Here is a 23,197-nt window from a genome sequence, read left to right as displayed (position 1 = left end):
TAGTACATTAGGATGACCTCGAACTCCAGGTCATTCTGCCTCTGCCTCCGCAGGGCTGGGTTCACAGGTCTGAGACACAATTGTTTTCTGCAGAGATGGGAATCAGACACCAGGTTTCCAGGCTGAAAAGTGAGCCGAGTCACCAGCCCCCGTCCAAGAATTCTAATAACTGAAAGGAAGAGGCTTTCTGTAAGCTCAAGACCAGCTTGGTCTACCTAGGACATTCCAGACCTACCACGGCTACGTAGGAAACTCTGACTCAAAAAAAAAAAAATTTCTAATCAATAAAATTGCAAGTCTAAGCCAGGCTTGAACTTAGTTCAAGGCCAGCCTAGACTCCCAGCAAGTTCCAAGCCGGTCAAGCTGCACAGTGAAGCCTGTCTCAAACAAACAAAATAAAAAGCAATAAAATATAAAAAGGCAGGTCTAATGCACCAAATTCTCTCGGATACTTTGATTTTTTGTGTTTCTGGTTTTTGGAGCTTTCGTTTGTTTGTTTTAATTGTTTGTTTTGTTTTTGGAGACAGGGTTTCCTACATAGCCCTGTCTGTCCTGGAACTCACTTTGTAGACCAGGCTGGTCTCGAACCCAGAGATCTGCTTCTCTCTGCCTCCTGAGTGCATCTGGACCATCTGTTCCTCCTAATTGCTGTTGGCTCTGGCATCACTGATGCCTGAACTAAATGGTCATTCCTATCTGGGTACCATTAAGCTGAGGGTTAGTAGATCCCAATCTAAACAGGAACCCATCATAGAGTCAAGGATTTGAGTCAGATTACAACTCAAGGGGGACTGTGAGAGCCAAAGTTACATTTTCAGCTTTAATTCCTATGTCTTAGAGATCCATGAAACAAAACCGCCTCTGACCTGCAAACCTCCTGCCCAGGGACAGATGACTCCTGAAATGCTGGAGGCTGCTCTTTATGGAAGATAACAAGCCCGAGGTTTTTCACTCTCCTACACAAGTTTGCTTTACTTCCCACACTACATATGCTTGATCACACGTGGGTGGGAGGTTCACAGGCAGGAAGTACATCAGGATATACTCTTGCCCCTTGACCCCAGCAAGCTGGACTGTTAGATCAAAAGGAAACCCCCTGGCATGGGGACAAAATATCTATAGTGCCTCTTGGCGTACCAGAAAAGGTTCCCGTTAAAACCAAGCAGACCCAGATCTAGCAACAGGAAGATTCATTAGCTGAAATAGTTTGATAGGGCACTCCACCGACTCTGTGTAAAACAGAGAGGTTATTGTTTCTGTTCAAACCACTAAGAAATCATTAGAAACAATCTGGCTGTACTTGAAAAAAATTATTGTATAAAAACAAGGGGGTAGGGGGCTGGAGAGATGGCTCAGAGGTTAAGAGCATTGCAGGCTCTTCCAAAGGTCCTGAGTTCAATTCCCAGCAACCACATGGTGGCTCACAACCATCTGTAATGGGGTCTGGTGCCCTCTTCTGGCCTGCAGGCATACACACAGACAGAATATTGTATACATAATAAATAAATATTAAAAAAAAACCCAAGGGGGTGGAGGGTAACCTGTCTGGATACCATTAAGTTGATGGCTGTTAGATCCCAATATAAAAAGGCACCTATCACAGAGTCAAGAATTGGACTCAGAATACAACTCTGGTAAGTATATCTGAGCTAGATAAACCTAGGCTTAACGTTGGAAACCACATCTAGGCTACATAAAGCTTTTTTCTATAATTCATCATATTAATACTTAGTATGGCTACACACACAGTTCTAAACACATGAAAGAATTTGATCATTTGTAAGGTGACCGACCATTAGCTCGTATTTCTTAATTATCCTTAACAATTTATAAAGAGTTATTTGCTTTTATGAGACTAGGATCGCCTGGGCAGGACTTGTGAGCAGGGACGAGGGACCCTAAAGGCTGGCATTGCCCTTGACAAGTTAATGGGCACCACAGTCTTCAGTTAATGGAAGGGCCACAGTTCCATTTGCCAGAGTCGAGGAGACCGACCCCCTCTGTAGTAAGCAGGAGCTCTCTGCAAACCCTTGAGGGAATCGGGCTTTGGAGCTTCAGATCCGTTAAGTTTGAGCCTCAAAAAATAGCAACTTCTCAACTGAAGCTCCTTTCAGTATCAAAATAAAACTTTTAACGCATAGACACAGTCCCTAGAGAGACAGGGGGACTTCTGATCCTTTTATAGTGCACCATTGCAGAATATAAGTTTCTCATATGACTCAGTTTATCAAAATAGCTTAAGCTTAGCCAAGTTAGCAAGGATAAAGATGCTAGCACGAATAGACATTCCATAAGGAGACGTTCTCCAAGCCAGTGGGTCCCAGCCTTTCCAATGCTCTGTCCCTTCAAACCACAGTCATCCCCATTGCTATTTTGACTTCAATTTTGTCACTATTGTAAATCTCCATGCAAACATCCGACATACAGGTGACCCTACACTACTGTAAAAAGGTCTTTCAGTCTGCAGTTTTATGAAGAAAACCTGGTTCGAGGCCCAGCCTGGTCTACAGAGAAGTAATTTCCTGTTACTTCAACATTGTTACCTGCTGTCCCCCCAACAACTCACCAGACAGGGGCAGCAGCTGTTTGGAGGGTCAGGCCAGGCCAGTCATTTGCTTTGTGGGGGTCTTGGGCCCGCCCACACCAACCTACTTGGCTCTCTGCCATCGTCAACACTGTTGATTTTCCTCTTCTGAGAAAGCAGGGTGACTGCTTTCGGTTAGTGATTTTTCAGAAAGATGCAAGTACATTTCCACAGCTAAACTAAATACAGGACCAGCGTCTCCTCCCTTTTCCCATTTCTGGTTCATTTGTTCTGATTCAGGAAATTTCCATCCTTTGTTCAAACAAACCCGTCTTCACAGAATCGCCAATGGACTGGAGTTTGATGCACTATTCCTGCTTCACCAGCATCCTGGCTGGCATCTCTAACTCGGTTCCTTTCCACTAAAGAAGGCAGTCTTCACTGTCTGGGCTATTCAAGCCACCGCCCAGATTCATGCAGGGGAGGAAGTACCTCCCGCCCTTTTTTCGCTTTCTGGAATAGGGTTTCTGTGTAACTGTCTTGGCTGTAATCTGCCTCCCCAAATGCTAGGCTCGTCCACCACAACCATCTGGCACCATGGTCTCCTTTAAGACTGTGTCTCAATACTGCCCACACTAGAGACCAATCAGGGTTTTGTCTTCTTCTATAAGAACTCCCATCACCAAAATTCTATCTCCAAGAAAGAGATGTAGAATATACATGGTGTTTCTGTGCACCCAACTGCTCATTTCTCCTTAAGACTCCGGACACAACCAGGAACTTTAAACAAAATTTTATTACACAAAGGTTGTCACATAATTGGATACTTCTCTACTTTGTACAGTTATCTCGCTCCACAGAAAGGCTGCCTCTGACCTCTTGTCTGGTGGCACAAGCGCCAGTCCTGACCGGAGCGGACGGACCAGCAGGCCTGCGTCGGTGACTCAAGTTGAAAGCAGGACACTGGTATATGGCTCTTGCACCCAGTATCAGGAATGTACAAATGTCTTTATTCAAAAATACAAAATAAATTATCTGTAGGCATGGACAATGACAGCAGTAAACCATTATGTATTGTCGATGGGAACCAGTAACTGATGGTTATAGTGATCAGCCAGCCTTCTCTTCATTCTCTTCAGGGGCTTCTCTGAAGGTATCGGTGAGGAACCTGCCTTGAGCTTCCTGTCACAGTTCATTGGTAAGGGCAAAGCGCTATTCTAGGAATTAGAACATGCCACCTCCCATTCCCCCTCCCATTCCCCCCATCGCGCCCATTCCAGGGTCTTTCTCTTCTTTAGGAATTTCGGTCACTACAGCTTCTGCTGTCGTCAGCAAGGAGGCCACCCCAGCGGCATCCAGTAAAGCAGTTCTTACGACCTAGACAAAAGTTTTATGAAAAGTTTAACTACTGAAAACTCCATCTCAGAACAAGCCATGCAATGTTTAAGAAATGCTTAAACATTACTTACCTTTGTTGGATCAATGATTCCTTTTTCCACCATGTTCACAAATTCCCCGAGCATGGCATCATACCCAACTTCTGAGGAACTCTGCAGAATCTTCTCAACTATCAAAGACCCTTCAACACCCGCATTCTTAGCAATGGTCATCGCGGGAATTTTGAGTGCTCTTTTAATAATGTCTATACCTACAGAGCAAACACATTTCCACACATTCATTTGGTTTTCACTTTCTGGGGAACCAGAGATGGCTCAACAGTTAAGCGCACTGGCTGTTCTGAGGACCTGATTTGGCCCTTAGCACCACACAAGTCTGTAACTCCAGTTCAGGGAACAAATGCCCTCTTCTGGCCGCTGAGAGAATTGCACACACGGCACACAAGACATGCAGCACCCATACACACAAAATAATTGAATACAAAAGCCCAGTCTGTCAGAGTACCCAGTCCAACAACACCACTCTTCAAACAGAAAGATCCACGCCACAAACTCATTTGAAAGATAATCTTCTAGAAGATGCTTCTGTACACTGTAAATATGTATTATTCTCATTGATTAATAATAATAAAAGCTGTTTGACCAATAGCTAGGCAGCATAGGGTTAGGCAGAACAATCAATCAAACTCAGACGAGGGGCAGAGAGATGAGAACAGTTGCCCAAGAAACAAGATGCCAGCAGACCAGTTAAAGCCACAGCTTCACACAGATGAACAGAAATGGGTTAAGTTGTAAGAGTTATAAGCCAAGCAGTTTAAGTTGCTATGATTATTTGGGACCACGTGGCCAGGAAACGAAAGGCAATTATCTTTACCTATTTTCTGATCCTCGTTGGAAGGCTTTAGGGAATCCAAGGCTGGGATGCAGCGGAGCAGAGCGCAGCCCCCGCCTAGCACGATGCCTTCTTCCACAGCTGCTCGCGTGGCATTGAGCGCGTCTGTAACTCTGTCTTTCTTCTCATTCACCTCCACATCGCTTGTTCCTCCAACCTGAAGAAGAAAGAATTAAGGTTAGCATGACCTTTCCCGTTCACTAAGACTGCAGGAAGTCATGCCGAAGGCAAGCCTGCGCTGGGTATGGTGGCAGTCAGAATCCCAGCACTCAGGAGACCAAGGCCAGCCTGGGCTATAGAGCTCAAAACAAAAAGAAGCCATCTAGAATAAAAGATTATGTGGAAAAGTATCCAGTAAGGCTGCCTCTTCCGAGGAACGTACCCCACTAACAAATCATCTTTTCCAGAATTCCCAAAAATAGCAAGCTGCACTCTAGTTTAAGAAAAGGATGATAACCAGGAAGTGGTGCTGCAAGCACTTAAGTCTCTGACTTTTGAGGTCAGCCTGGGCTACCAATTGAGTTCCAGGACAGCCAGGACTACACAGAAAAAAAAAGAAAACAGAAAAAGCTAGGCTGGGGTATGGAGCAGTGGTAGACTGCTTGTTACACAGGACAAGGAATAGTCTCAGGCTTCACACCAGTCAGGAACCTATTTTAGGCTCTGGAGGCACTGGGACATAGCCCAGTAGGTCAGAGGGCTTGCCTTGCAAGCCTGATGACCGGAATTTAATCCTTGAAATCACGGTGGAAATGTAGATAACCAGCCCCTGACCACATGTGCCCTATGGAGTACAGTGTGCACACACAGACACAGCTGAGATTTGGGGAATTGAAGCATTTGCTTAGCTACCGCTGGTATGCACCACAGCACCAGAATCAAAGTCACCAGGCTCCAGCCTCACCTTCAATACAGCTACACCATCTGAGAGTTTTGCGAGTCGCTCGTTCAGCTTCTCCTTTTCGTATTCACTAGTGGTGATGTCGAGCTGCTCAGTGATCTCCTGAATGCGCTTTTCAATTTGAGCCTTGTCACCTTTTCCTTTCAAAAGCATGGCGTCATCTTTAGTGACAATGACCTCTCCAACTTTTCCTAAGTCATGAGCTTGAACATCTTCAAGGTTTAGATTCAACCCCTCTTCTCCAAACACCTATAAAAGCAGTGTGCTATTAGTGTCTTTTGTGATGTGACACAGGCATCTATCTGTGAGGAGAAACATCTGGAAATACTGCTTTTCAGGGCTGGAGATGGCTCCTCGGCCAAGAGCACCGCTGATTCAGGTGTCCTCCCAGCACCCGCATGACACCTACAATTGTCTCTAACTGCAGTCCTGCGGGACCAGATGCTGCCTTTCGGTGTGCATACAAAATACCAAGGAAAAGGGGCAGAGGAAAACAATGCTGTTTTCCTTGGTGTCAAGGCCACTGGTACCTAGAACAAGGTCTGACTAAAATCACTATTATACAAGCTGAAACTAGCTTTATTTGAATTGAGAAAAACTTTTAATCATGCCCGTTCTTAGGAAAGACTTGGCAAATGAGGAATATGACCTTAACCTAGTCCCTATGTTCCAAACAGGCACATCTATCTATCTGTGAAGCGCACGCTCTAACGTTTGCAGGCTGGAAGCACCCCCCCCCCAGCAAAGCAGCCACCCCAGCGATCCACTCACCGCACCACCAGTAGCAATAGCCATATCTTTAAGCTGGTTCTTCCTGTTGTCCCCAAACCCTGGGGCTTTGACTGCCACAACCTGAAGACCCACTTTCAGCCTGTAAAGAACAGTAACTGTGAGATTTAAACTGAAGGGGCAACTGGGAGAAAACACCTAGTTTGGTCCGTGGTAAGTTCTGGCACTACCAAAACACTCAGGACTCCTACTCCTTTCCCAGCAACTTCTGGCCTGAAGAAAGAGGAGACGGGCTCTCTACTCATGTTTCTTCCAGGCCGATCACCCACGTAAAGAACTGCTGTTCCAGACGGCTGGACATCAGTGTCAGAGGACATAGGGAGCTAGTTCTCGCTGGGAAGCTGGATGCGTATTTGAGGCCAGCTTGAAACGGTCTCAAACCAACCACCAGGCTTATAACGTGTACAGCACTCCAATGCACACCACTGCTCGAGACACTACGTACATCAACAGCAACAGACCACCATCCGCCCGACCCACTTGCCAATGACCTGTTCAAGACCAGTGTGCTTAGAGCCTCTCCATCAACGTCCTCAGCAATGATGACCAAGGGCTTCCGATGAGCGTTGGCAATTTCCAGAGCAGGCACGATGGACTGCACACTAGAAATCTTCTTTTCGCTCAACAGAACATAGGCGTCTTGGAACTCACATTTCTGACCTGTAGAACAGAGAGCAGTAAGACCAAATCCTAAAGTATCGAGACTCCTAACAATTTACTTTCACAAAGAGACCAGTAACTCACAGGTTTTCTTCCTCTTCATTTAGTGAACTATACCCAACCCACCGCCTACAGCTGACGGATTTGTTTACTGACTTGCGCTTACCTTTTGATGTGTTAATAAAATACGGGGAAATATATCCTCTGTCAAACTTCATGCCTTCAATAATTTCTAACTCATCATTCAGGGTTTTCCCATCCTATGAAAAAATTCAAAGACTTAGATGAATGAATTTCTTTTCTTTTAAAACTAGGACTCAGTGGTAGTTTTTTAAAATAATTTATTTTTATCTTGTACACATTAGAGTTTTTCCTGCATGTATGTCTGTGCGAGGGTGTTGGGTCTTGGAGTTACAGACAGCTGTGAGCTGCCATGTGGGTGCTGGGAATTGAACCTGGGTCCTCTGGAAGAGCAGTCAGTGCTCTTAATTGCTGAGTCATTTGTCCAGCCCCAGATCAGTGAATTTCAATGAAGAAACAACACTTGAACAGGTGACCTTTAAGACAGCTCTGGGATTAAGAACACATGCAGCTGCTGAAAAGGACCTGGTTAGGTTCCAGGCACGCACGCATGGGTCCGCGCTGCAGTTCCAGGATTCTGCCTTTCTTTTGGACTCTGGGGCACAAAGAACATAAATGGTACAAGTGCGCGCACACACACACGCCTTTAGTACCCATAACAAGCCAAGGGTAGAGGAATCTCTGAGGTAGAGGCCATGGTCCTGGGTCAGCCAGGGCTGAAGTGAGGCCTTGCTCCACCCTCCCTAATTAGCTGGTTGAGAGCTAATCATTATTTATTAAATCGGATAGACTTATTCTGGCAGGGAAAGCTCCCAATTCTGACACCAGGAAGCTCCATGCTCAGCAGACAAAGGAGTGAATTACCCGCACAAACAAGAACCATGCACAGCACACCTAACTGAAGGTGTGGCCAACTCACCTTCACCAACTCACAGCCTGCACTCACCTTCACTGTGATGACACCCTTCCTTCCCACCTTCTTCATCGCATCAGAAATGATGTTTCCAATGTCTTTGTCTCCATTTGCAGAAATTGTAGCAACCTGAAATAACCACATTATTTCAAAATTAAATGGTAAGATCAGCATTTTCAACCCTCTTCCCCTTTGACCTTCTAAACAGATACTTCTACCCAGAGGGACATTTTACAAGTTAACAGTTTTAATGAAGTACTGGTTAGTGAATTGGAGCCACAACCTCAGTCCCTCCATTCTTTGGCATGCCACAAATACATTAACAGCATCTTCTATGGGTTCATAATCCCACGTGGCACACACCTTTAACTCCAGCACCTGGGAGGCAGAGCCAGGCAGATCTCTGAGTTCGAGGCCAGCCTGGTCTACAAAGAGTGTTTCAGGACAGCCTTGGCTACACACACACACACACACACACACACATCCCTGTCCTGAAAAACCAAAGAAGATCCAAATTAAAATTCGCTAGTCAATTCTTTTCAAACAGGAAATAAAATCCTTACCTGAGCAATTTCTTCAGGGGTTGTCACGGGTTTAGATTGTTTTTTCAGTTCAGCAATTACAGCATCAACAGCCAACATCACACCTAGTTCAAGAATGTATGTTACTAAAATGCTTATCATCACGGCTCCCAAGCCAAGCATAAGATTCATTTTAACGTTTATACGCAAGCTCCGTGTCAGTGCTCTTTCTTAACCGCACCAAGTGACACGGCACGCACTCACTCATCTGGAACATCAATCAAGCTGAAAACCATAAACACTGTGAAAACCTGATCAAGATGGTGAGTGGAGCTCACACCTGTAATCTCAACACCCAGGACGCTTAGGCAAGAGGACGGCTTTTAAGGCCAGCCAGGGAGGGCTAAGAGGAATACCCACCCATTCTCAACAAAAGTGAATGAAATTAAAAAAAAAAATCTCAACTGTTTGTGGGCTGGAGAGCTGGCTTATTGGTTAACAGTATAGAAGGCTCTTTCAACGGACCGGGGTTAATTCCCTGCACCCACAGGGCAGCTCAAAAAAAAAAAATTAAATTAAAAAAAAATCTGTAACTCTAGTTCCAGGGGATCTGGTACCCTTGCAGACAAGACAGCGAAGCACATAATAATAAAAAATAATAATAATAAAAAAAAAGGAAAAAGGATATCTCCACCAAGTCTGTGCAAGCACCAACAAATATAATAATAAAAAAGGACAGAGATAGGGGCTGGAGAGATGGCTCAAGTGGTTAAGAGCATTGCCTGTTCTTCCAAAGGTCCTGAGTTTAATTCCCAGCAACCACATGGTGGCTCACAACCATCTGTAAAGAGGTCTGGTGCCCTCTTCTGGCCTGCAGGCATACACAGAGACAGAATATTGTATACATAATAAATAAATATTAAAAAAAAAAGACAGAGATGAGACAATATTCTTTTGACAGTGGAATTCTCTGTAATTTCTTTCTGTAGGGTCAATGACTTGGCACTCTTACCTCTCCGGATTTCGACTGGGTTGGCCCCTTTACTGATCTTCTCAAAGCCCTCCTTGGCAATAGAACGTGCCAGAACGGTAGCCGTGGTAGTGCCATCCCCGGCCTCTTCGTTTGTGTTGTTGGCAACATCCTGAACAAGTTTGGCTCCGATGTTTTTGTACTTGTCCTTCAGATCAATTGACTTTGCCACAGTGACCCCATCTTTCGTTACTTTGGGACTCCCCCAGCTCTGCTCAATAATCACCGTTCTTCCCTACAAGGACAGAAGAGAACAGCAACCCTCAATGGTGAGTCTCAAAAGTCTACAGACCAACAAGACAAAATCCAGGCACCAAGAGATGCCACCTATAGAGCAAGGGAGTACAGATGACAATCACCAAATCCCAAAACATTCATCACATCCCTTGCACTGGAGTTTTGCTTATGAAGTTATTTTTCCTATTCACTCAATGCAAAACTTCAAAAATGGCACCAACAATTATTGGCAACTTGGATTTGAACCAAGTTATTCTGTCTCGAGCTATTTGTGCAGCTCTTTAGATCACTCTAACATCCATTTAAAATGACTGTGCCCCACACCCAAGGATGTCCTCAAAATCCAAGGCTCCTCATTCAGCCACAGATCCCAACCTTTGATCTCAAGCTAGTTTGATCCAAAGGAGTTCCAGGTGAGCTGTGGCTAAAGACCCTGCCTCAATAAACAAACAGCAGGTGAGCCAGCACGTGGGAGGTAGAAGGAGCAGGACCAGGAGGTTAAGGAGTAAGAGGCCAGACTAAGCTATTGCGGTTCTCTCAAAAACCCCAAACCAAACTTCTGGAACATGAAAATGGCAGAAATCATGAAAGCGAAAACAGTTCTGGAGAGATGTGTGGTGGGGACAGTCACAGAGCAGTGCAGATAGAATCATAAACAGTGACTCGGGCTGGAAAGATGGCTCGGTGGTTAGGACCCAGGTTCAATCCCAGCACCTACAGCAGCTCACAACTGTCTGTACCTCAGGTTCTGGTACACACAGGTAAACACGCAGGCAAAAACATCAAAGAATATAAAAATAAATAAACCTAAACCCTACGCTAGTGTATTTACTGTACGTATGTTGGGATACTTCAGTACAGTAAGTAAAACTTCACATCTCCAATTATGCACGCTCAAGAGTTATTAGCTGGGCTTTCCCTTCTATATCCTCTACTGGGAAAGAATCCAAAATTTAATGCAAGCACGCACACAAGATTCATTCCGCCTCCCGTTTGAAAGTCCTCCTTGAACAATACTCTATTACATACACTGTGCTGCACAGTCCCCCAAATCGGCTGGGGCAGTATTAATGCCACCAACAAAATCCGTTACACCCCCAAATCACTACCACGTACCGCAGGCAAATCATATTTTCACAAACTCGATTACAAAATACTGTCTGATTTGAAGCTACAAACCACTATTCTTTTATTAACACGATTTTAAATATACGGATACCTTTGGCCCCATGGTAACAGCTACAGCGTCGGCTAAAAGGTCTACACCTTGAAGCATTAAGGCTCGAGCATCCGCACCAAATTTTACATCTTTGGCATAGGCCCGAGTGAGATGAGGAGCCAGTGCCCGGGACACTGGTCTCATCTGGCGAAGGACTGTGGGTAGTCGAAGCATTTCTGGGGGAGGAGAGGAAAAAAAAAGGCAAAGGGTCACTACTAGCTAAGGACAAACGTGACCACCTGTGGTTCAGAACAGGGAGGCTAGCTCTAGATCGGTGTCCTCTAACCACGCCTGGGCCCCGCGGCGCTGCAGCTCCAGGACAGCGTTTGCAAGCAACGGACCAAGGAGGCCGCCCCCAGGTCTGACCTACAGGACTAGCACAAAGCACACGAAACCACTTCTCCAAGGCCACCCACTCATGCTGCTGTCCCGAGTTAATCTTTCACTGCCAAAGCGGCCTTGGGAGCAGATCCACTCCGAAAGTGTGTTGGGGGTTGGGGGGGACCAAGCAGGCGTAAGCGAGGCAGGTTTCAAATGCAAGTGCACTCTATAGAAGCACTCGTGACGGTGCAAAACCCCGCTCAGCAAAGTGTCGCCGGGTGGCCACCCGGAGCTACCGTAGCACCGCACCGCAGCTAGCAAGGCCGCAAAAACAGAAAGAAAAAAACCCCAAAACCCAGGATCGCAGCTCGGCCCAGGCGCGCGATCCCACGTGTCTTCCCGACCAGGCGTCCCAGGCAAGGTCAAAGTGGAGGCGCCGGATCCCCGCAGCCGGAGAGGACGAGAAGGGACCGCGACCCCCGTCCCACGGAGTCCTGCAGCGGCGCCAGGCGCTGGTGGCACACGAGGGCCCGAGCGGCTCCCGCCCGAGCCCGTCCTGGCTCCCGCGCTTGGCCCGGATCGCGTGGTGCCCGCCACACGTGATGAACCCCGCGTGGCCCCGCCGGGCCCAGACGGGCTAGCCGAGCCCGCGGTGTCGCTGCCAGCCTCGTCCCCCCCTCGTCCGCCGTGCTCGGCCTGTGCCGGACACGGAACCGCCGAGCGCCCGGATCGTCGTGCACGCCGGGCTCGCGTACCTGCGGGGCGGCGGCGGGAGCGCACGAGGCGAAGCAGGCCGTCGGGGGCGAGTGAGGGACCGAGCGCAGGGCGCGCACCGCAATGAGCCCGAGTCCCCTCCCTCCGCGGCCCCGCCCCGCCCCCGCGGCCCCGCGTGCGCGCGCCCGCCCTCCCCCGCCCGCGCCCGCCCGGGAGCCCCGCAATCGGCATGCGGCGCGCGCGCGCACGCCCTCCCTACCCGAACGGCCTCGGCCCCGCCGCCGGACGCTCGTTCCGGGGTTCGGCTCCGTTCGAGAACCTTCCGGAGCGGCGCCGCGCTTCCCGGGGAGGGGGGCAGTGGGGGTGCGGGTCGAGGGTCACGGGGCGTCACTTCCGGGAGGAGGGAGGGCGCCGGGCCCGGGCTCTCACCCCGGCGGGCGGCCTGGAAAAGCCTAGAAAGTGCGGCCCCTTTCCTTCCGCCTCCGGCCGCCGTGCGCGCCGCCCTCGCCGCCAATCGGCGCGCGCGCTGCCGTGGCCGCCCTCTCGTGCGCGCTCGGGGGGGCTGGGTGCGCCTGCGCGCGGCGGGGCCTTTTTTTCACGTGTCCCCTGCCGCCCCGCGGGACTCTCCTTGCAGCAGCGGCCTGAGCGCTTAGTCCTAGCGGCGGAGGCGGCGGCGGCGGCGCGAGTCATGGTGAGTGTCCCCCGGGCTGGCCGGGATCCGGGTCGGCCTGCGACCTACGGCGTGTCCCGTGTGCCCCGGGTTCCGCTCTAGCACCGGCAGGACAGGGAACCCCGCGCTGTCCAGCGTGTGGCCAGGCTCCACGGGAGCGAGGCCTGCCCGACGCCTTCCTCCACCGTGGCTGCTTTGCACGCACGTGTGTGCTGCAGGCGTCCCCGGGCGGGGGGCGGGAACCCAGGCGCACACTCGGTAGCCCACCTGCCCTGGCAGGCCCTAAGCGGATGTATGCTGTGTTGGAGAATCTATATTCCTAGCTTAAAAGTGGACACTTTTTCCCCACACCTTGCTAGAATTAAAAAAAGACACCTAAGGAAGGAAAACGTTTGACCTTGGAGTTGACCAAGGTTGTGGTCTAAGGTCCTGCGGTTGCTGATGAGCAAAGATGACCCCTCACCCACACACGCGCACGATAGACAGGGAATGGAGGTTGCATGTGGCTTGTATAGCGTGCAGCATTCAGGAATATTCCTAAAGGCACACCCGGGTTTTCTTGTCGTGTTCGGACGGTTTGACCTGGTAGCTGTTAAGGCTTGCAGTGGTCTTAACTGTGTTCCGACACTTGGAATGGAATTGCAGTCCATTTGAACACACGTTTCTCTTCCCCAGGCTGGACAGGCGTTCCGAAAGTTTCTCCCGCTCTTTGACAGAGTCTTGGTTGAAAGGAGTGCCGCCGAAACGGTGACCAAAGGTGGCATCATGCTTCCAGAAAAGTCGCAAGGGAAAGTACTGCAAGCAACGGTAGTGGCCGTGGGATCAGGCGCGAAAGGAAAGGTAACTTTGGAGCGGCTCCAGCGGTGCAGAGTTTTATGTGGGGTGTGGAAGAAAGGGAATAGTAAACCCTGGTTGTCAGAAGTGGCTTTTTAAATAGCAGGTGCTGTTTTGGAAATAATTTCAGTTTACAAGGAATCTCACATTAAAGAAGATGATTGCGGGATTGTTTTATTTTTCTGAGGAATGGAGAGGGGCTGTAAAAGGCAGAAAGTACACACAAGTAATTTTCTGGTGTTTGTGAGAGAGGGAGAGAGTATGTGGCCCATGTCTGCTGGCTTGCAGAGTCTGCTGTGCAGCCCTCAGTATGTTGGGGTTACAGCCTTTTTTTACTAGTGTTGGGATTCCCTGCTTGGGTTCCAGTACTACTATAGCAAGTACATTCACCTGCTGAGTTACCTCTCCAGTGCCACACACTCCAGAGATTAAAGCGTGCCTGCCATGATGGTGGCTCCTGCCTTGAGGCCCTGGTGCTTTGGACGCCAAGGCAGGATTGTAGAACCTTCTGGGCCAGCAGGAAGTTCAGGGTGATACCATGTCTCAAAAAATAAAAAAAGATAAAAAGACCTTACAAAGTGAATTGCTTTAGGTAGCTATTTTGTAACCTAGTCACAGTGTAAATAGACAAAAGATTATGCAGTTAGAAAAAACCCTGGGGCCTTCTCGGAATTGAAAGAGGTATTGGACTATAATTCTGGCCCTGGTGGGAGCATGTGCTGTGGCAAGAGGATCCAGTCAAGGCTGCACAGACCTTGTCCCTCCTCTCCTTCGCCCAAAACAAAGGGTGAAATGGCAGGGCTGGGGGCCTTGCTTGGCCACAGAGAGAGGGAAATACTCTGGAGTCTCCACTTAACCTCTCGAGCGTGCGGCTTCCATCTCTGACCGAGTCTATCCTTGAGAACAAGGACATTAAATCAATGTGTATTAAAACGAATACCGGGTTTTGTTCATTGGAAGAAGTCGTACGTGACCATTTACTATTTGGTATTAAAAGCTGCTTTGCTTCACATGGTCTACGGGATGTGTTAATATTTAATGGTTAGAAAGTTAGCCAGCTATAGCTGTTCGGTGAAATGTAGTTTTAGTGTAAGCCAGTGTGCTTACTTCACATTGAAACTGCAGCAGTGCTTATATTGTGGTGGTCTACGTTTAATGTAAATAATATTGCTTAACCACTAACTAGGTAAGCCTGAGTGAACACATTACAGTCAGGGGTTTAAGTTGTCTCGTAGAGCTGAGCGTGGTTGGTGCATGCCTGTAATTAATAACAGCAGAAAAGCTGAGGCAGGGGGCTGCTAGTGTACATGATGAAACAGAAAGGTCCCTGTGTACTTAGTAACCAAGATGCCTTTGCTTCTTTTCTTAAGGGTGGAGAGATTCAACCCGTCAGCGTGAAGGTTGGAGACAAAGTTCTCCTCCCAGAGTACGGAGGTACCAAAGTCGTTCTAGACGACAAGGTGAGCAGAGAGAGCCCTGGTCTCCAGTCCGTCGTGTGCAGCTGCTCTTCCTGTCCTGACCAGTGGTTTCTTTCTTTATTCGCAGGATTATTTCTTATTTAGAGACGGTGACATTCTTGGAAAGTACGTGGACTGATCGCTGTTGAAATGGTGTCACGTGAAGCTGCCCATTCCGCCGAAGTTCTGAGCTCTTCATCATGTAAATAATTTCCGTGCCTCCTTTTATAATAAACTGATGATTCCTGCACCAATGACATCGTCTGCAGTTCAGTGTCGCTGTGCTGTCGTCCTTTCCAAATAAAGTTATATAAACGAACGCAGTCTTCAGTCATCTGAGAGATAGGGCTTTCCTCGGTGGATGAGTGTGCGTTATTGCATAGATGAGTGATGCTAAAACCATGTGCTAGATGGTTGGTGATGGCGTGTGCTTTTAGTCCCAGCACTCGGGAGGCAGAGGTGGCGGATTTCTGTGAGTTCAAGAACAGCCTCCAAAGCTACTGAGAAACCCTGTCTTGAAAAACAAGGAAAAACAAAACAAAAACCCCTGGGCTAATACTTGGGCACTGTCTTAGTTTGCTTTCTATTTCTGTGATAAATTGCTGACCAAAAGCAACTTGGGGAGGAAAGGGTTTATTTCAGCTTCAAGTTTGCAGTTCATCATGGAGGGAATTCTGGGCAGGCGCTGAAGCAGAGATCAAGGAGGAATGTCACTGGCTCGCTCTAGTTCTCAGCCTGCTTTCTTAACAGGACCCAGGTATGGCACTGCCCATGTCACTCATTAAGATAATGCACCATAGACTTCCTATAGAACAATCTAATGAAGGCAACTTCTCAGTGACCCTACCTGTATGAAGTTGACAAAAGCTAGCAACATTGTAAAACACCCATAACCTGTGGTACAGTTCCTCTGTTACAGAGGTATGCGGTTCTTAGCCTCTGTTCATTTGTTTATTTATTGTTTCCTCTGTGTTCTAATTTCCAAAACTCACACCAAAACTTGTTAGATTTGTTTTGGCAAAAAGTCAGCAGAGGAAGCGGTTAAAAGCTCTGGCTGTTCTACCAGAGGGCCCAGATTCGGTTCAGAGAACCTGGTGGTAGCCCATTTCAGGGGATCCAGCCCCCGACCCTTCTGCCCTCTTTAGCACATGTACATGGCGTGCTAACAAGCAGTGTTCAGGAAATAAAATTTGAAAATCCAATACAATGGGTGGTGGTGGCGCACGCCTTTAATCCCTTCACACGGGAGGCAGAGGCAGGCGGATCTCTGAGTTCGAGGCCAGCATGGTCTATAGCGTGAGTTCTAGGACAGCTAGAGCTGTTACACAGAGAAACCCTGTCTTGAAAAACCAAATAAATACAAGGTAATTACAAAATACTTTTTGTGGTCTCCGCCTCTCAGTACCAATTTTCCAAATGTTTCTCTGTTGTTCCCAGGTATGTGAGATACCTCCTGTGTGCTAGGGAAGCTCTACCACTAAGGTCAACCTCTGGCATTCCACAGTTTGAATGCAGTTGGTTTCATAACAAAGATGGAAAGTGACCACAACCCCCACCCACAAAGTAGTGTATGCTTTTAGTATGTGTGTGAATGGATGCTTACATGTTTACTGCTTTTGATATCCAAGGCTTAACTATTACATTTAGATATAAAAAGTATGAAGTTTTGGGGGCTGGAGAGATGGTTCAGTGCCTAAGAGCACTGGCTGTTCCAGAGGACCCGCGTACAATTTCCAGCATCCACATGGCAGCTCACAATTGACTAATTCCAGCTCTGGAGGATCTGACACCTTCACACTGGCATATATGCAAGCAAAACACCAAGCAGGCAAATAAACTCTTTAAAAAATTATTTCTTAAGAGTATGCAATTGGGTCATCAATGTTTATACTCTATTTCAGGTGTAGCTAACAATGTACCTGCAAATTAATCTTGTTAACACAGTCCTAGCTGGCTTGGAACTTGCTGTGTAGACCAGGTGGAACCTGAGTTAGCTCTGCCCTGTGTTTGAGGGCTAAGATTAAAGTGGCGTTGTCATGTCTAGCTGCATATGGTTTTCTTGTTTTTTTTTGGGGGGGGGGGGGGTTGTTCGTTTTGTTTTAGATCTTTTATTTTCTTCTTGGAAAAAAAAGATAAACAGCAACATTTCAATCTGGAACACTGGCCCGCTTTCTCAGTGCCCTGTTCTTTCAAGTGGTTCGTTATGCAGACCAGCTAGGTCCCGCCATGTGGGCCTCCTTGAGTTGTAGGTGTGACACACCCAGCTCAACCTGAACGCTGTGACAGCGTTCTTTCTCCATTCCAAGTACTAACCAGGCCCGACCCTGCTTAGCTTCCCAGATCAGAGGAGATTGGCGCAGTTAGGGTAGTACAGCCGAAGATGACAGCATTCTTTCTCTAGTACCAATATAATCACTCAGAATCATTTCTTTAGCAATGACACTAAGTCAGGTATCACGAGGGGCCCAGTGCTTCTAATAGGGGTAGCTGGGGCCTTGGCGGTTTAAGTATATGGAATCAAAGTTTTAGAACTAATCCTTGGATCTCAAGACATTTACTAACAGCATTGGGCTGCAGTAGGAAAGCTTTGATTCCGGCTGGACTCCCCATTTCTGTAGTTACTAGCCACCACCTTGAGCAAATCACACCTAAGTCAGTTTTAGCTTTGTGATAAGCTTGATCTTTCGGTTTGTGAATATCCGGGAGAGGACAATCAGGTTTTGGCTGTGACCACTGCCTTACCATCCAAGCAAGGTCTCAGAGCTGGACTACGCCTAGCAAACCCCAGCAGTCCTATATCATGCCCTGCTGGGGATTTAAGTTCAGGTCCTCAGGCTTGCACGTCAAAGCACTTGCAGCTCCCGGTTTATTGTGACTTTCATTTTAAAACTCTGGCCCAGGCTTGCTCAAACTCAGCAGCCCTTCCGCTTCTGCCTCCCGAGTGCTGGAATTACAGGCGTGTCCCACCGTATCTGGCTCCATATGCTTTAAATCTTATTTTCAAAATCTCTTGCAAAATTGCCCGGTGTGGCCTTCAGCTTGTCACCTGCCTCCTTCTCTGAGTGACAGATCACAGGCACGTGCTTTGGTGCTTGACTATCGCTGGGTTGTTTTTTATTGTTTTCATATTTAGTTTGTATATGTGTTTGTGCCTCTCATGGGGAGGTCAGAGGGCAACTTCAGAGAGTTGATTCTCCGAACAAGTGGGTCGTAGAGATTGAACTCTGGTTGTCTGGCTTGGTAGCAAGAGAGTTTTACCTGCTGAGCAACTTCACCAGTGTCTACTGGTGTCTTAAGCCATCGGGTTTAGGTAAAATTCTATGGATTAGTGGGTAATTGATACTTTCTAAGAGGAAAGACGTGATCAGAAGAGACAAGTCATAGTAATACAGGAGTACCATTTCCCTTTCAATGGAATACAGAATACAGTATGTTCTAGGTTTGTTTGCTGTTGTTGTTGTTTTCAAGACAGGGTTTCTGTGTGTGACATCCCTGGCTGTCCTGGAATTTCGTAGACCAGGCTGGCCTCAAATTCAGAGATCTGCCTGCCACTGTCTCCCAAGTGCTGGGATGAAAGGTGTGTGCCACCACCGCCTAGCTGTTTTCGTTCTTTTTGTTGTTATTCGGTTAGTTGTGGTTTTTTTTGTTGTTGTTTGTTTGTAGCCGGGGGTGTCCTGGAACTTACCATGTACACCAGGCCGACCTCAGACTCACAAGGGATGAAATCCACATGCCTCTTCCTCCCAGGCTGTGCAGTTAAAGGCTTGTGCTAGCACACCAGGCCTCTCTTTAAATGGTAGCCTCTACCTTCAGAGTGCTGGCTCATAGGCGTGGGCCTCTGTACCCAGCTTCCAAATCATATCTTCAAGATAAATAAAACTAAAAGTATTTCATAACTCTCTCTCTCTCTCTTTAAGAAAGTCTCAGTAGTACAGACTGGCCTCAAACTATGCAGCCATGCCTGGCCTTGAAACCTGATTCCCCCTAACTGCCACCTCCCACTTCCTGGGAATCCTCTGCCATGCCCAGCTAAAGTTTTAATTCTTTCTGACATTTAGATTTAACTTAATCTGTAAAATGATAGAGGAATTGGATCCATTCCCTTATTGTTTGTTCACTTTTTCCTGGTGCAAGGGATTGAACCTAGCTTTTACCACAGAGCTCCGTCTCCAGCCTATGTTGTAACAGGAGAGCGAGCCCAGGCGTGACAGTGCAGGTCTGTAATCCTGGTTCTCTGGAGGCTCGGCCAAAGGATCAGGAGTTTGAGGCCAGCATGTGCTGTACAAGATGACCCTGTCTTGAACCATAAAACAACAATAAACGTTTCACACAGAATACACAGGTCAGGAGGCTGCGAGATGCTAAAGGAGCTTGCTAACAGGCCTGACTGCCTGTTCAATCCCTGTGATCCACACAGTGGAAAGAGAAACCTGCTCCCTCAAATCACCCTCTGACCTCCACATATGCCCCGTGACACATACGTGCCTACGCACATACATGCATTAAATAAACAAAGTTTAAGAATTGTCTTAGGATTTCTATTGCTACCATAAAACACCACAACCAAAAAGCAGCTTGGGGAGGAAAGGGTTTTTATTTCACTTACACTTCCTTATCGCTGTTCATCATCAAAGGAAGTCGGGACAGGAACTCAATCAGGGCAGGAACCTGGAGGCAGGAGCTGATGCAGAGGTTATGGAGGTGATAATTACTGGCTTGCTCTCCATGGCTTGCTTGGCCTGCTTTCTTGTAGAATCCAAGACAGCCAGCACCTCCTACAGTGGACTGCTCCCCCCATCAATCACTAATTAAGAAAATACCCTACAGGCTTGTCTGCAGCCTGATCTCATGGAGGCATTTTCTTAACTGAGGTTCCCTCCTCTCGGATGACCTTAGCTTGTGTCAAGCTGACAGAAAGTTATCCAGGACAAAAATTAGAAAAGCTAAGCAGAGGAAGAGACCTACCTGGTCAGTCGTCCTCATCAACTTAGACCGTGAAACCCAACATGGACAAGTTCAACAGAACCGCCATATACAGACAGCTCACGCATGCTTCAGCATTGCCAGGGCATAAATTTCATGTTTTTCAAGTCAGAAGTTAGTAGCAATTTAAGAGAATAATCATAATTTCCATGGGCGATGGTGGCGCACGCCTTTAATCCCAGCACTCGGGAGGCAGAGGCAGGCGGATCTCTGTGAGTTCGAGACCAGCCTGGTCTACAGAGCTAGTTTCAGGACAGGCTCCAAAGCCACAGAGAAACCCTGTCTTGAAAAACCAAAAAAAAAAAAAAAAGTCATAATTTCCAGCTCTTTTGTGAAGCCACCATTATCAGACAGCATCACTTGAATTGGAAGATACTATGTTTATGGTGAGGGCCTTTTGTTTGTCCCGGCCACCTGGCTAGCTTACACCTGAAATAACCACACGGAAACTGTATTTAATTAAAACACTGCTTGGCCTTTAGCTCTAACTTCTTATTAGCTAACTCTTACATATTAGTTTAACCCATCTCCATTAATCTGTGTATCGCCACATGGCAGTGACTTCCCGGAGATTCTAACCGGGTGTCCATCTCAGGCAGAGGATCCATGGCTTCTCTCACTCTGCCCTTCTTCCTCCCAGCATTCAGAACAGGAATGGGGGCCAACATCAAGGTGTGGAGCGTGAGAAGAGAGGAGTGAGCAGGCGGGACCGCAGCCTTTTGGTACCCCAAAGCCATGCCTCAACCTGGTCCAGCCTCTCAAAAGCCATTGGCCGAAGGTTCCCCATCACAGAAACAAATGTTCAACAAACTTAGCCATCAAAACAACTCTGAGATTCCATCTTACACCTCTCAGAATTGCTAGAATCAAAAATCCAAGAGACAGTTCATGCTGGAAAGGATGTGGAGCAAGGGGAACACTCTTCTGTTGCTGGTGGGAGAGCAAACTTGTACAGCTGCTTTAGAAATCAACATGGCAGTTTCTCAGAAAATTGGGAATCAATCTACCATAAGACCCAACTATACCACTCTTGAGCATATACCCAAAGGATGCTCAGTAATAACCTAAGAACATGTTGTAGACCTACTTAAACTAAGCAAAGATGTGTTACATTTCTTTATGCTGCAGAATATTACTTTCTGACAAGGTGTGTTACATTTGTATTGTGGAATTACTTTTTGACAAGGTGTGTTACATTTGTGTTGTGGAATTACTTTTTGACAAAGTGTTACATTTGTGTTGAGAAATATTACTTTTTGACATGGTGTGTTACATTTATTTATGCTGCATGGGTTTAGGTTATGTAAAGATGTGTTGCTTTATCTTCCTAAGGCACCTGGCTGTCTAATAAAAAGCTGAATGGCCAATAACTAGGCAGCAGAGAGATAGGCGGGGCTGTTAGGCAGAGAACAGCCATCACCCCTCCAGTAGTTCTTTATAGATCAGGATTGTTTCAGCTAGCCCGAGGTGTCTTTTTTGTTTTTGTTTTGTTTTCCATATGAAGAAGTTGAGAATCGTCCTTTCAAGGTCTGTTAAAAAAAATTGTGGAGGCTGGAGAGATAGCTCAGAGGTTAAGAGTATTGCCTGCTCTTCCAAAGGTCCTGAGTTCAATTCCCAGCATCTACATGGTGGCTCACAACCATCTGTAATGAGGTCTGGTGCCCTCTTCTAGCCTGCAGGCAGACACACAGACAGAATATTGTATACATAATAAATAAATAAATATGAAATAAAATGTGTTGGAATTTTGATGTTGATTGCATTGAATCTGTAGATTGTTTTTACTATGTTAATTCTCCTGATCCATAAGCACAGGAGATCTTTCCATCTTCTGACATCTTCAATTTCTTCCTTCAAAGACTTGAAGTTTTTGATCATACAGATCTTCCACTTGCCTCGTTAGAGTTACCCCCAGATAATTTATATTGTTTAAGGCTATTGCGAAAGGTGTTGTTTCCCTGATTTCTTTCTCAGTCTGTCACTTGGGTGTAGGAGGGCTACTGATTTTTTTTTTTGAGTTAATCTTGTATCCAGTCACTTTGCTGAAAATGTTTATCACCTGTGAGAATTTGATGGTGAATTTTTAGGGTCACTTATGTATAATCTCTGCAAATAGCAGTATGTTGACTTCTTCCTTTCCAATTTGTGTCCCCTTGATCTCTTTTAGTTGTCTTACTGCTCTAACTAAAACTTCAAGTACTATATTGAATAGATATGGAGAGAGTGGAGAGAGTTTTGTCTTCTTTATGATTTAAATAGAATTGATTTGGGTTTCTAAGTTAATGTTGGCTATATGCTTGCTGTAAATTGCCTTTATTATGTTATGTCTCTAGTGTCCCTAATCTCTCCAGGACTTTTCTCATGAAGTAGTGACAGATTTATTTCAAAGGCCTTTTCTACATCTAATGAGATGGTCATGTGGTTTTTTTTTCCCTTTGGGTTTGTTTATATGGTGGATCACATTTATTTATTTTCCTGTATTAAACCATCCCTGCATCTCTGCAATGAAGCCTGCTTGATCATGGCGGATGATCTTTTGATGTGTTCTTGGATTCAGTTTGTAAGTATTTTATTGAGTAGTTTTGCATCCATGTTCATATGGGAAATTGGTCTAAAATTCTCTCTTTGTTGACTCTTTATGTGGTTTGGACGTCAGGGTAACTGTAGCCTTCTGAAGCGAATTTAGCAATGGTCCTTCTGTTTCTACTTTGTGTAATAATTTGAGTCATATTGGTGTTAACTCTTCTTGGAAAGTCTGGTGGAATTCTATGATAAAACCATCATGCCTTGGGCTTTTATTCATTGGGAGACTTTTAATGACTGCTCCTGTTTCACTAGGGTTTATAGGTCTATTTAAATTGTTTTTATGACCTTGATTTAACTTTGCTAAGTGGTTATGTATCAAGAAAATTACCCATTTCTTTTAGATTTACCAATTTTGGGGAATACGAGTTTTAAAATTATGATTCTTTGGATTTTCAGTTTCTGTTGTTATGTCCCCATTTTCATTTCTGATTTTGTTAATTTGGATATTCTCTCTTGGCCTTTAGTTAG

At 46.5% G+C, this 23,197-nt stretch overlaps 2 protein-coding genes across 5 annotated transcripts in view; one reads left to right on the top strand and one right to left on the bottom strand.

Annotated features, from left to right (window-relative positions):
• Positions 1 to 3,302: 3,302 nt before the first annotated feature.
• On the bottom strand, positions 3,303 to 12,587 carry Hspd1 (heat shock protein family D (Hsp60) member 1). Of its 3 annotated transcripts, none has more exons than XM_075956370.1 (12): positions 12,459 to 12,587; positions 11,165 to 11,340; positions 9,691 to 9,943; positions 8,721 to 8,803; positions 8,191 to 8,286; positions 7,330 to 7,423; positions 6,995 to 7,163; positions 6,486 to 6,585; positions 5,718 to 5,963; positions 4,796 to 4,970; positions 3,994 to 4,172; positions 3,303 to 3,901 (listed from the first exon to the last, which is right to left on the bottom strand). In XM_075956370.1, the coding sequence occupies exons 2-12, from the start codon at positions 11,336 to 11,338 to the stop codon at positions 3,749 to 3,751; spliced, it is 1,722 nt and encodes a 573-aa protein (XP_075812485.1). In that variant the 5' UTR covers positions 11,339 to 11,340; positions 12,459 to 12,587; the 3' UTR covers positions 3,303 to 3,748. The 3 variants fall into 3 exon arrangements, with proteins under 3 accessions (XP_075812485.1, XP_075812487.1, XP_075812486.1); XM_075956372.1 differs by lacking the exon at positions 12,459 to 12,587 and adding an exon at positions 12,241 to 12,369; XM_075956371.1 differs by lacking the exon at positions 12,459 to 12,587 and adding an exon at positions 11,890 to 12,065.
• A 79-nt stretch (positions 12,588 to 12,666) lies between these two features.
• Positions 12,667 to 23,197, top strand: part of LOC142839940 (MOB-like protein phocein) — a 35,225-nt gene continuing 24,694 nt past the window's right edge. The window contains exons 1-4 of one of the 2 annotated variants that reach the window (XM_075956374.1): positions 12,667 to 12,890; positions 13,545 to 13,709; positions 15,074 to 15,163; positions 15,249 to 15,417. In XM_075956374.1, coding sequence (XP_075812489.1) covers positions 12,888 to 12,890; positions 13,545 to 13,709; positions 15,074 to 15,163; positions 15,249 to 15,299 — 309 coding nt within the window. In that variant the 5' untranslated portion in view covers positions 12,667 to 12,887 and the 3' untranslated portion in view covers positions 15,300 to 15,417. Of the gene's footprint in view, positions 12,891 to 13,544; positions 13,710 to 15,073; positions 15,164 to 15,248; positions 15,418 to 23,197 lie in introns of those variants that run through there. The other variant, XM_075956375.1, reaches the window with a different exon arrangement.

This window comes from Microtus pennsylvanicus, chromosome 22, assembly GCF_037038515.1.
Source record: "Microtus pennsylvanicus isolate mMicPen1 chromosome 22, mMicPen1.hap1, whole genome shotgun sequence".
Classification (NCBI taxonomy): Eukaryota; Metazoa; Chordata; class Mammalia; order Rodentia; family Cricetidae; genus Microtus; species Microtus pennsylvanicus.
The sequence above is the reverse complement of the archived record's forward strand: the minus strand, read 5'-3'. Positions and strand labels throughout refer to the sequence as shown.

Coding starts and splice junctions, on each gene's coding strand:
- Hspd1 (XM_075956370.1), bottom strand. CDS start 11,338: ATGCTTCGACTACCCACAGTCCTTCGCCAGATGAGACCAGTGTCCCGG. Junction 8,287..8,720: donor CCCCTGAAGAAATTGCTCAG/GTAAGGATTTTA, acceptor TGGTTATTTCAG/GTTGCTACAATTTCTGCAAA. Junction 7,164..7,329: donor TTTTATTAACACATCAAAAG/GTAAGCGCAAGT, acceptor TCTGTTCTACAG/GTCAGAAATGTGAGTTCCAA.